Source organism: Calliphora vicina, chromosome 2 (assembly GCF_958450345.1).
Source record: "Calliphora vicina chromosome 2, idCalVici1.1, whole genome shotgun sequence".
Classification (NCBI taxonomy): domain Eukaryota; kingdom Metazoa; phylum Arthropoda; class Insecta; order Diptera; family Calliphoridae; genus Calliphora; species Calliphora vicina.
Genome location: NC_088781.1, coordinates 10,043,346 through 10,056,988, shown reverse-complemented (window position 1 = coordinate 10,056,988; position 13,643 = coordinate 10,043,346). Strand labels below are relative to the sequence as shown.

The window sequence follows — 13,643 nt, the reverse complement described above, 5'->3', positions numbered from 1 at the left end:
CCTTATAAAAAGAAATCCCAAAACTATATTTTGTTTCTGTCGGTCCATATTTGATCATAGCCCCTTGAAGTTGAAATTCCACAAACTTAATTCAGATAAAGTACCATGTGTTAACATTTCAAAAAGCTGCACTGAAATAAAAAAGAGATCTGAACGATTTATATTCGTTTCAGATCAAACATATTTGAAATTTTTCGAGGATTGTCCAAAATGATAAAAATTTAATTTATATTACTTGAAAAGAAGAAACATTATCAATATTAACCCAACACGATTTATGTGCCTGTCTGTGTTGGCTTTGCCGTAGCAGACCTTTTAATCCAATTTTACAAGACCCTGGTAACGGTTTCTGGCTCTATCTCACGAATGAATCGGACGATATTTCTGGTTATGGTATCTCAATACAACACGTTTCTATAGAATACTGTCTCAATAATGTATTTTTATAGAATAGTGCCTTTATAGACAGTTTTATGTGAAACGGAGTCTTAACAAGAAAGGTATCTATAAAAATAATGAATGATTTCGAGTTGAACTATAATAGTTTTTGCTATAAAATATAGAGATTTGGTGAACAATGTGAGTGTTATCGGACTGAGCAACACTTATCAATAAAAATTATATTTATAAAGGTAAATTTTTTTCAAATTTCGACCACACCGTACAGTAGGGTATAAACGAGAACAAAAAAAAAAATCTAAGATACAAAATAGTTGAGCAGTTCATCTCATTTATTTTATATGTTTTTTGTGTTTGTCATTAACTATCTAGTATTAGTTGTTATTGCTACATTCATTCATAAAATATTGTTTTGTTTTGTTTTTTTTTGTTATCGTCACTTTAGTGACTAATACTTAACTGATGATTATTATGAAGTATTAAATAATACTAAACTAAAAGAAATTGTTTTCTATCTATTACATACAATACGTTGTCTGGCTTCGATAGTTTTTTTTTTTTGTTAAAGTGCAATTATCAATTAACCTTGAAACTTTGTATTGATACAGGGTTACTTTAATTTATTGAGGGTTGTAAGTAAAGAAATTTACTTTTTTGGCACAAGATCAAAGTTAATGGAAGCATTGTAAAGAAAACAATAAAAATATGTTCAATTAGAAAAAATTATTACAAATTTTTCATATTTTTGGAGTAAATTTTATGACTACTTTTAACAATTTGTATTATTTCGTAACCGTTTTTTTTTTTACTTTGAAATACCCAATATGCTGAAAATGTTCGAATTGTTTTACATTACCATAGATATTGTCTTTATCAATATAATGGTTATGTACCTGCTTATGTAAAGTCTATCACTTTAAAGTTCAAAAACCCAATAAATTCACTATAAAAAACACATGCACAAACAATGAAAATTATCAATATTTACGACTTTTTCTCTAATGCATTTTCTTGTATGATACGAGTACGTGTTGTACGAATACAAAAAGCACATTTGGTAACAAAAAATACCAACATGCTTAACTGTCTGTCTGTCTATCAGCTCATTAATATTCAATAATTTACTGTTAATTTTGTGCATTGCTCTCTTTTATAAAAACAAGTAACAATAACAAGAGAGATATTAACTCTCTTTTGTTCACTAGAGACTACTATTAAGCAATAATTAAATTAAAACTATATTCACATAAATATTGTTGTTATTTTTAAACAATTAATTTTTACAGGAAATCATTAACTTGTTTACTTGAAAACTAATTATATACATATATGTATTTGTAACTCAAGACATAAAATGTTTGTGTTAAAACATTTATTTTGATACTATCCCACTCGCATCCCACTAAGAGACCAAAAAGCTCTTAAAGGAATGGACCTATGCTTTCATTTGAGCAAAAAAAAAATTTTTAAAAAGAGGGGGCCCATTTTGGAAAAATGTTCGATTTTGCCACAAACAAAAATGAAAAATTGTATATCTCGAGTTACAAAACATTTATTTTGCTATATATCCCACTCGCATCCCACTAAGCAATCAAATAGGTCTTAAAGGAATATACCCAAGCTTTCTTTTGAGCAAAAAAAAATTAAAAGACTTTTAAAAAAATGTCAAAAATTGCATATTTTGAGTTACAAAACATTTATTTTGATAGATATCCCACTCGCATCCCACTAAGCAACTAAATAAGTCTTCAAGGAAAATATCTGAACTTTCTGTGGGCAAAAAAAAATTTTAAAAAGGGCCCATTTCGATTTTGCAAAAAAAAGTCAAAAATTGCATGTTTTGAGTACAAAACATTTTTTTTTATAGATATTGCACTCGCATCCCAAGGAAAATATCTAAGCCTTATTATAAGAACAAAAGGGACCATTTTGAAAAAAATCAAAAAAGTAAAAAAAATATTAAAATTTTTTTATTTTTTTTTAAATATTTTGTTCGAAAGATTGAAGAAATAGCTATCTTAACTATTTGGGACACATTTTGCTAAGAACAATAGGTAATAAGTTATATGGATGAGAAAAATCACATGTTTGGCCAAAATGTCAAATTTCGACTCCGAGAGTTCTTGACCGATCTTGCTGAAAAATTGTGTCTGAATTACTATCCAATAGGTCTAACTTTGGTGCAAATTTCATCCCGATCGGAAGACATTAAAAAAAAGTTGGTTCACTTGACGTGAAATTCCCAATACATTTGAATTAATACATTTAAGATTTTAACGAAACTTTCAGTATTTAAATTTATAAAATCTCATGAGAATGTCTCAACAAATATTTGAAAATTTTTAATTTTATGGTTTGAGTGTTATGAATAACTCTCAATCAGCTATAAAAGAAAATCATTTTTACACCGAATCATTACTTGCGAAGAAGAATGGATCCATTACGATAAACCGAAGCGTAAGAGATCGTATGTAAAGCCCGACTAACCAGTCGAATCGACAATAAACCCAAATATACATGGCGCTAAGGTAATGCTCTGTATTTTGTGGGACCAAAAGTGACCTATCTACTATGAGCTGCAGAAATCTGGCCAGATCATCATAGAGAAATGCAACTGATTCGTTTGAATTGATCATTCGCCGAAAGATGCGGCCAGAGATGATATTCCATTATGACAACGCTCGGCCCCAATTTTTCATGTTACCTGTTAAAAACTATTTAGAAGGAAGTCGTTGGGAAGCTTCACTCACTCGCCTTATAGTCCAAATCTTGTCCGATTACTATTTGTTTCGATCGATGAAAAATACTCTCTCTGGGGTACACTTCACTTTAGAACAGAGTATCCGAAATTGTATTGATGCGTTCTTGGCCTCAAAAGATGAGCAATTCTTTTATCTCAGTACTTTGAATAAATTTATATAGTACAAATGTTTCAAAATAAAAACAAAAAGTTTGAAAAATCCCTCATCATTAAGTCATACACGCAATACAATATTTATTTTATTTTGATAGTTTGTAAAAATGATTAGAGTCAAGATTTCCGAAAATTTAGAAACCAAAATAATGAACGAATAATAAATAAATCAGCAGGAAAAACAAAAAGATCTCGTAAAACTTTTCCAAAGCAAGATACTTCAATGGCAAGATGGTTTAAAAAATTACTCCCTGCTCGAACTGTTAGTCGGAGGGCAAATAATGCTGATCTTGCTTGGTTGAGCTCCGCGAAAAAACTTCATATTTCTAAAAAAAAAACAGTACTTCTCGTTCATGCCATAGAACATGTAAACTCGACGATACGGAATTGGAATACAGTTCTCTTTTCATAGGAATTTAAGTGTAATTTATGAGGCAAGGATGGGAGAACATCCTTGCCTCATAAATAATGACCCCAAAGACACAGCCCATGACGTCCGAATATGGATAGTGCATCATGTTCCCCACATTCTCCCGACACCTCCGCAATCACCTGACATGAATCCCATAGAACATTTGTGGGATAAATTGGGCAGACATGTAGGAGAGCACCATATTATTAGTAAGACTCAACTTAAAGAAGTGCTGTCACAAGAATGGCAAAATATTGGAGCTGACGTCACCAAAAATGTGTCGATTCAATGCCAAGGCGATTAAAAATATAGGCTACTCCACAAAATATTAAACTATTGAAAAAAACTATTTTCCTATTAAAAATTAGAAACTGTGTGAATATTTTTGTCCCCTTAAAATCGAATTTCGAAACATTAGTTATTTATTTTTTCTGAAATGTGCCAAATTATGTTTAGTTTTTCCATATATTCCACGAAAGTTGTGGCCTTCGTTTAAAAAATATGCAAGATTAAAGATAAATCTGTATGCTGTGTGAATATTTAAGTCCGGCACTGTACATGATTCATTCATCAATATATCGGTAATTCTTCCGGCTCTGTTGCTATTTAAAATCGGGCCACAAATAAGATATAAGGAAAAAACCGGGACAACCTCGATTTTTGGCCTATTTTTGATCTATATCTAGATTACTAAGCCATTAATATAGACAATATGGATATCTAATGATAGATATTTCAAAGTCCATTGCAACGATGTTATACATAAGGCTATAGTAATTTGGACCAACAATGGGTCAAAATCGGGAAAAATATTTTTTAGACCAAATTTTTTTTTCATCAAAAAAATATTTTTGTCATAAATTCGTTCTTCAAAATTCTTTCTTTAAAAAATTATAATTTTTTTTTTAAAAAAACATTAAAACGATATTCGAAAAAAAATTTTGAAAAATAAATTAAAAAAAATTTATATTTTGTTTACCGAAAAATATTTAAAAAAAATTATTTTAAAGTATAATTTGGTGAAGGATATATAAGATTCGGCTCAGCCGAATATAGCTCTCTTACTTGTTTCCATTCTACAACTGCCAATTTAAATCGCTGATTTGATTAAAACCCAATTCTCTACAGATTAAACCAAAAAAATAAATAAATAGAGATCAAAATACAATTAATAAACAAACAGTAATATGATTTTCAAATTGTCGGCACCATAGTGAGAAAATGTCTGCAATACTGAGAATAAAAAGTACCTTAAATCAATTAATACACAAATTGTGTTTTCCATTCAGTCAATTAACATGATGGAGTTCAAATATGTACAAAACAGCTCCCCAAACATTGTACACATTTTACTGTTATTATTTATTTATGCAGTGCAGTGTATTGTACTCCCATATGAGTAGTTTTGTTGTTGTTTTGGAATAAAAGAGAGACCAAAATAACTTTTGGGGAGAAATAAAAGCGTTAAAAATGATAAAAACAAAAAAGTTCTTTCTGTAAAGTAAACAAGCGAGTGGCAAGTTAGTATTTTATAACGGTTGTTTGCGTATAGACGTGTTTTGGTTAAAAAAAATAAATAAAATAAAAAAGCGTGGAAAAGGTTTCGAATTTGTGTGTGTGTGAGTTGGAATTTTTCTTAACTTGGTTTACACTTAAGCTAAACGAAAGAAAAAACCTAAAATTTGTGTTATTGTGGGGGAAAATATTTAAGTAAGCGAGTATTTTGTTTGTTATACGATAGTTAATGACGACACAATAGAAAACCCGTTATTTAAGAAAATTAAACAAAAATAAACAAACACCAAAAATGGAATTTTAAAGTTTATTTAAGAAAGAGTGTGTGTTTGAGTTTATTTTTGGTTTACTTTTTGTTTTAAACATATTTTAATTACAATTTCAGTTTCATTTACATATAAAAAACATAAAAAATCATAATAAAAAAGTTTAAATTAAATAAAACAACATAAAGAGTTAAACATGTGGCCTTTTAAAAGTGTTCTTATAAACTGGATTTGTTATAAATAATTAGTTTTTCTTAAGAAACTAAAAAAGTGTGCCTAAGTAACCAAAAAAGAAAAAATAGAATAAATATAAATCAATAAAGTGCCTGACAATATGATGACGCCTAGACGTCTTGTCTTTAATGGATTTGCAGTTACAATTCTGATTGCTTTAAGTTTCATAACCACAATTAAAACACAAAATAGTGAATTATTTGAATCTGCGGAGTTTCCCAATAGTCAGTATGACGTCGACCCAGATTTTCATACAAACACACAGTTGCAATTTGCACCGCCACTGCCAACAACCAAATCACCACCTCCCCTATTGGGGCCAGACGACAATACGCTGATGTCATCGTCTTCTTCGTCGTCGTCGTCGTCTGCCTCCACCTCTTATACAGAATTGAATGGCGGCAGTATATTAAATGAGCGTATATTACGTTCTAGTGAAAGTCCTTATAGCGTTCGAGAACACATTACAGTGGAGAGAAATGCCAAGTTAATCATTGAACCTGGTGTGCGTTTGGAATTTGCTCCAACTGTTGGTTTGACCATAAAAGGAATATTGCATGCAGTGGTAAGTTTTCTATTTTCTCTCTCTAGTTTAATTTAATTTTGAACCGTTTTTCTTTACAAATTAAAATGAAATTCAGTGCATATCACGAACGTTATAAATTCATTACTTATTATTTCTTTTTAATTTTATTTTTATTGTATATTTTGACTTTGAACAAGTGTATTTGACACACTTACTCATTTCATTTTGATCTTGTTCTTGTTGCTGTTTCTTTGTTTTTGTTTTAATTTCATTTTTAGTTGTAATTCAAATCAAATGTTAATGATTCATCATGAGGTTCAACCTCATAAATGTTTGTTTACAGACATGTTTTTATTTGTATTTGAAATATTTACTGTTTTCTATTTTATAAAGAAATTCACCTGTTGCTTGAATATCTTTTGTATTCTTATCAGTATGAAAAGCTTTTTATCTTCTACTCATATCAGCGTTTTTGTAATGCTTCTAGATAACACTGTTGCGGAATTATATGCTCTGTTTAAGGTTGACGTAGGCCCGGATGAGTGACTATATTTAATATTTTTGTTGTTTTTATATGTTCATTTATAGTGGGTTCATTGATAAGATTATATTTAATATGTACCTGTTTCGTTTAGAATATATTTTTAGGGCAAATTGCAAATTTCGTAAATGAGTGTAATTGTTCTTTACAACAAAATAATTAACTTGAAAAAAATGTTAAATTTTTGTATTTACACTTTTACTGAACTAAAATATCGAAAGTTATTCGATCTCTGAAAAACTATGCAGTATAACTAGTAGTTTATTTGAACTAGTTCAGTATTGAGATCACTATTCGACTTTAATTCTGATAACTTTGCACTTCTGTTCTATATTTTTGTTTATACTTCTTTTAACTCTCATAAGAAGTAGTTCGTTCATAAACCATCCATACGTAAGAGTATCGTTGCCTGAGCCATACACAAGAACTGGTATAATATAGTTTATTAGTGAACTAATTCAAATGAACGAAAAATATTTCTTTTATATCATAAATGAAATCTTTATTAACCCTCTAACCGGCCAATTTTATTTTGAACTAAAAAAAAAAATACCAGGTTTTAGACAAGTACACGTTCTTGTTTATCACAATAAGTAAATTATTTTTCTCTTTACACATATTTACCGTTATAACGGGAAATATAAAGCAGCATTACATACATTTAACATACCCCGCCTAAGGTTGCCGGTTAGAGGGTTAATTAAAAGTGGGAGTAACAACACATACAATATGTAAATATTAACTTTTCAAATCCATGGAAATTACAGTGGTTTACAATTTCATTGTTGGCTAGTGAAAGGACAGAGTAAAGTAAATAAATACAACAGCTAACATTCTTCATGACACAAGGCAGCAATTTGGTTGCGCACAGTGGTATAGAAATAAAATATTTTGGAATTAAATCTGTCATTTCCAACCGACTGATCCAATTTACATAAGTAATTGTACAGGAGAGCGTAGCACAGGAGTCATCGAGTTTAATTTTTAACTACGCACAGTGGCGCCCGTAGATCAATTGAGGTTGCAAAAATCAAAAATTGCATGTGCCCCTAAAAAATATTGAATAAAGCTATTTTATAGGATTTCAAATATGATACTCTTATTACAATCAGATTTTTGGTTCAGAAGATATAGGCCCTTCATAGTTGAATGATTTTCAGTTTTCAAAAAAAAAACAGAAAACATTTTTAGGTAATTTGGTCCGCTTTCTGATACAATATATCAAAACTATGTAACGGACTGTAATTATTTTTAATTCTATTGATAGATATATTTATTAAGAAAATAATAAAAGAAAATTGTACTGTTTTCTTTGTATTTGTCCAGGTAATTCGATATTTACCAACTATTAATTTTTTCAATATTTTCCAACTTTGATGGAAAATAAAAATAATTTCTACACCCGGAGAAAAAACAACTTAAAATCAATAGAAACCATATTGAATCAATAAGAAACATTATCGAAAGTCTAGTAATGTTGAATTTTTTTAATTCAATATGGAAAAATATTAATTTAAATTTGAAAATTATTGATTTATCGTATTTTAATATGGTTTTTCTATTAATGAAATTGTTTTTAAGTTGCAGTTATTCCCTTAGTGTATATTTGCCATATTTTCAAAATAAGTTTTTTGATTATTCCTTTACCTAATGCAAAAATTTCCAGCTGCCCGTTCTTGCCCCATTTTTTGCTAAAGGTAAAATTTTGAAAAAATATATTGTTGCAAAAATGACATACATTGCCGCAAAACAAAAGATACTTTTTCCATTTTTTTTACAAATTGATTTTTTGGTATTTCTATAATATTTGGGTTGAAATCTTCTAGAAAAAATCTATTTCCCAAAATTTTTAAATTTTCAAAAAAGTACCTTTTGTGCTGCGGCTCCTCATATATAACCGTGAAAAACCAACCAAAATTTTTTTTTAATCTTTTCTGGAATAATTTTAAATCATAAAAGCCTTTAAAAAGAAACATAAAAAATCAAACATTTTAAAAAATATTTTATTTTACTTCCCATAAAATTGATTTTTCCACAAATTTCAACTTTCCTAACCTATAAGTAGGCACCAGAAAGGCATAGAACTAGAGTGGTCAAACCGGTTTTCGAATTATTCGAGGTAAAAATAATTTTTTACCACTGTAACCCAAGTTCGTGTAATGTGGACCACTTAAATTACTTGATTATGTACTACTGGTCCATATTACCCGACAATAACTATGTACTTTGTAAGCAATCTGTCTAAGCCAAGAACTCGACTTTTTAGTTTGTATTAATAAAAATATATTGAAATTAAATTTTTTAATCATTCATGATTAGCTGGTTCATGAATTTTATGTATTAAATACTAGTCCATATTACCCTCCATTTTTTTTAATGCTGGTTTTTGGGTTCCTTACAATATTTTCACATAAACTTTTTATCCTTTGACGGAAAAAATTTTCAACTGCAAAAACAATTAGAGAATACATTAGCTAATTTATTGCTTCACAACTTTTTTAATATCCATATATATTGTGGCCAAAATTTAGAAAAAACAAAACGGTAGTCCACATTACCCGAAGTTACTCTATACAGTATGCTGAACAACTTTTTAATAGACTTTTTGAAAATTTTAAACAGTCAGAACTAAATGAAAGTTCATCTGATTTAGAACACATATGTTGAAAGTGGCAAAATTTAGATGCTCAGCTCAGTTTAACATTAAAAGAAGTTTAAAATCCACATAAAAGATCTAATATTGTAACAACTAGCGACTTAAAACATGATTTTAATTATTTGGAGAAATTTTCAAAAAGTAAAAATAAATGAAATCTTTATACAATGCATATTTTAACAGTTAATCCCACTTCAACTGAACGTGCTATTTCTGTTTCTTTTTTAATCAAAAATAAATTTGAAGTTATGACCGACTTCATAAACGCAGTAATGCAAAGCAATTACAAGGCAAAGCAATACTGACATATATGAACGCATAACTGTTTTGTAAAGAATCATAAATAAAAACAGTTCACAAATTTGACAGATGCTGCGCATGGACAAGCATTGCCATACAATAATGAACTTGCGACATTGCCAAAACAAAATCTATTGCGTTTATGAACACTATGCATTGCAGTGTTGCTTTGCAAAATGCGTTTATGAAGTCAGCCTATGTTAAATTAATTTTTAAAAGACTGAATGAACGATTTTTTTAATTAGTTTTAATAAAAAACAGTATCTAAGCTTAATTTATAACTGGATTCATAAATTCACAAAAAACCGGTTATTCGAACCGGTTTTTGATAGAAAGAACCGAAAACCGGTTTTTAAAATTTACGCTTTTTCGAATTATTCGAAAACCGGTTTTTTGTATATGTCGAATATTTGATCACTCTACATAGAACCCTTTTGAAACACTCATTTCATAGTCTGATCAATTATCTATCATATGCATTTTAAACTTTTTGATTATTTCATTTGGTTCAAAAGTTATGATTTTTGCAACGAAAAAACTCAAATGGCGCCACTGTGCGACGGATCAAAGAATTATTCCTGTTAGCTGAAGAATAAATAAATCTAAACAATATATTTAAGGAGTTCAAACATAAACAATATTAAATATATAAAAATAACACAGGTCAACAGCAAACAAAGGCTTGAATAACCTCTATATATAGATTTGATGCACCATGGCTACCTATGTACACAAATGGTAAAATTTTTCAATTCTATGGAGAGATTTGTAATTGAAGCAAAAAATATTTTTTTACGTGAAAATAGCTGATTTTTTTGATTGTTCAGATTAATTGCTTCATCGCAAAGTCACGTATAATAGGGACAAAATGAGATTATGATCATACAAATCGATTGATTCTTTTCGAAGTTTTCCACAATTAAGTGAATCCGCTCATTTTCGCAAAATTTAACTTTTTTGTTTGATATACATAAAATTGAGTACACAGAGAAAACAGTTCGTGTTCACAACCGAATTTGGTGCCAATCGAATGATTCTGCCTTAGTGACTCAATTTTACAATGGTGGCTACAAAATTTTAGAAGTGGCATCAAAAGTTTGGTTGCTTCAATCGAAATTCATCTCTGTCCACTAATTTTCTGTAACTAAAACCGAATCATTCGATTGGCAATAAATTCGGTTGCTATTACGAATCTGTTTTCTGTGTGTAGTTAATGTTCTTCTTTTCATTCTAATGTATTACTTAATAAAACATTATTATCAGAAATAGGAAAATTAGTAAGATTAATTTACTTTGAAAAAGGATATCTCAACCTTTTCCCATGTTTCTGGCAACATATGGATTTCGAGCCAAAACAACTGCTCATCTTTTGAGACCATGAACGAATCAAGCCAATTTCGGATACTCGAATGGGGCAAAGCCTGTAGGGCGAGACAAAACTTCCCAACCACTTCATTCTAAATAGTTTTTAACAGGTATTGAATAAAGTGCCCGAGCGTTGTAATGATGAAATATTATGGTTTCATTTCTGGGCGCATATTCTATATGTTTTTCAGCAAATGCTCGCTTCAAACGAATCAGTTAAGATTAAGTTTAATGACATGTTTACTTAACAATTGAGCGGAAATATATAAATAATTTTGAAAATTATATGACAAAGCGATTACAATTTTGCAAGATTTGAATAAGAATAAACAAAATTATTCACAAACAGAAGCATTTTTGTACCGGAGGTCAGCAAGTTCTTGCCACATAGATTAATAAATAAGTGCAGCAATAGTTATTAATACTTTTTATAACCATAACTGTATTACAATTGATCAATAGCTACAATTATTAATTACTTTGCTCACGGAAGTCTAATAACATCTATTTCCGTTTTGGCCACTTTATCATTAACACAATAACGTTGGGAACAAAACACCATTTAAGGTATGATTTCAAACTAAAGTAACCTTATAAATGATACTAAGAACTTCCTCCCCTTGCAGGCAATTTATGAAATTCTTGTCTCAACTTAACTTGTCTTCCTGTCAACGAACGCTATAGTGTCAGTGTTTACGAATAAGTACAAAATGCAACAGAACAAAAAACAAGAACACAACAACTAAAGTGACTAATACAAGCTGATAAAAGCTTGTAAGAAAAGCATAAAATTTATATTAAAAAAAGCAAAGATATTTTGCGGAAGCAGAGGTCAATGTTTGAATATAAAATCACACTACTAACATGACACATCTTTTGCTTATTCATCTAGAAGTAAAGCATAAATAAGATAATTTAATTTTCATAATTAAAATACATTAAATTTTCTTTACAACAACAGTGTTTACAATTTAACTTCAATGAATGAATGAATAGATTGTCTGTCATCATACATGTGTGGTTGGTTGTGGTGATTGTAACTTGAGAGTTGAGGAAAGAATGTAACTAATTGAGGAATATGTCTTTGATGTTTGATAGAAATAAAGCGCAAAGAATAACTTCCTATTATGCATGTTGCATGTATATTTTACGCGTAATAGAGTGGTGCTTATTCAGTTTTCTATAGAAAACTATACGATCAGTTTTGTATAGAAAACTGCATGATCAGTTTTGTGTACAAAACTTCATGATCAGTTTTGTAAAGAAAACTACAAGATCAGTTTTGTATAGAAAACTACAAGATCAGTTTTCAATAAGAAACTACATGATCAGTTTTCTATAGAAAACTACATGATCAGTGTTATACACAAAACTACAAGATCAGTTTTGTATAGAAAACTACAAGATCAGTTTTCAATAGGAAACTACATGATCAGTTTTGTATAGAAAACTACATGATCAGTTTTGTATAGAAAACTACATGATCAGTTTTGTATAGAAAACTTCATGATCAGTTTTGTAAAGAAAACTTCATGATCAGTTTTGTATAGAAAACTTCATGATCAGTTTTCTATAGAAAACTACACGATCAGTTTTGTATAGAAAACTACAAGATCAGTTTTGTATAGAAAACTACAAGATCAGTTTTGTATAGAAAACTACAAGATCAGTTTTCAATAGGAAACTACATGATCAGTTTTCTATAGAAAACTACATGATCAGTTTTCTATAGAAAACTACATGATCAGTTGTTTATAGAAAACATCATGATCAGTTTTCTATATAAACTACATGATCAGTTTTCTATAGAAAACTTTATATTTAGTTTTCTATAGAAAACTTTATATTTAGCTTTCTATAGAAAACTACACGATCAGTTTTCTATAGATAACTACACGATCAGTTTTGTGTAGAAAACTTTTCGTTTGTATTTCTATAGCAAATTTTGCGATGGCTTTTCTATAGACAACTTTGAGATCACCAATCAATATCAAACTGTCTGGTCACTTTTCTACTCAACTCTTTTGATTGATCATTATGTGTCACCCTAATGAACGCACTCCCCGATTTTGATGAATACTTATTAGGTTAAGTATTTGAAAATAAAAAAAAAACTGTCTCAAATACACAAGATAATAATTGTAGACATCATCGTCTTATTATTAACACATCTTTAGGTCAGAAGGTCACACACAAAGTTAATTTTAATTAAGTGTTCATTATGAATTTACATGAATGTTTAAAGAAGATCACGATTGTATGTGCTCCTATGACTACGATCTTATGCTAATTTAATTATTTTCTTATTTATTGTGTTTATTACAGGGAACACCAACGGCACGCATTACTTTGACAGCACAAGGTCACAATGTAGAACTGCCAGATGTAGAGGAGCGTGGCATACGTTTGGTAGATGGGCCGACACCCTTAGAGGGCAGGTTGGAGATCTTTCACAAGGGATCATGGCGGTCTGTTTGTACCAATTCAAGAAAGTAAGTTGTCTTATATTATAACT

At 29.5% G+C, this 13,643-nt stretch overlaps 1 protein-coding gene across 2 annotated transcripts in view; it reads left to right on the top strand.

Annotated features, from left to right (window-relative positions):
* The window catches only part of bark (protein bark beetle), a 34,531-nt gene that overhangs the window by 5,384 nt on the left and 15,504 nt on the right, over window positions 1-13,643 (top strand). For both annotated transcript variants that reach the window (XM_065501172.1, XM_065501173.1), the window contains exons 2-3: window positions 5,626-6,305; window positions 13,454-13,620. In XM_065501172.1, coding sequence (XP_065357244.1) covers window positions 5,841-6,305; window positions 13,454-13,620 — 632 coding nt within the window. In that variant the 5' untranslated portion in view covers window positions 5,626-5,840. The remainder of the gene's footprint in view (window positions 1-5,625; window positions 6,306-13,453; window positions 13,621-13,643) is intronic.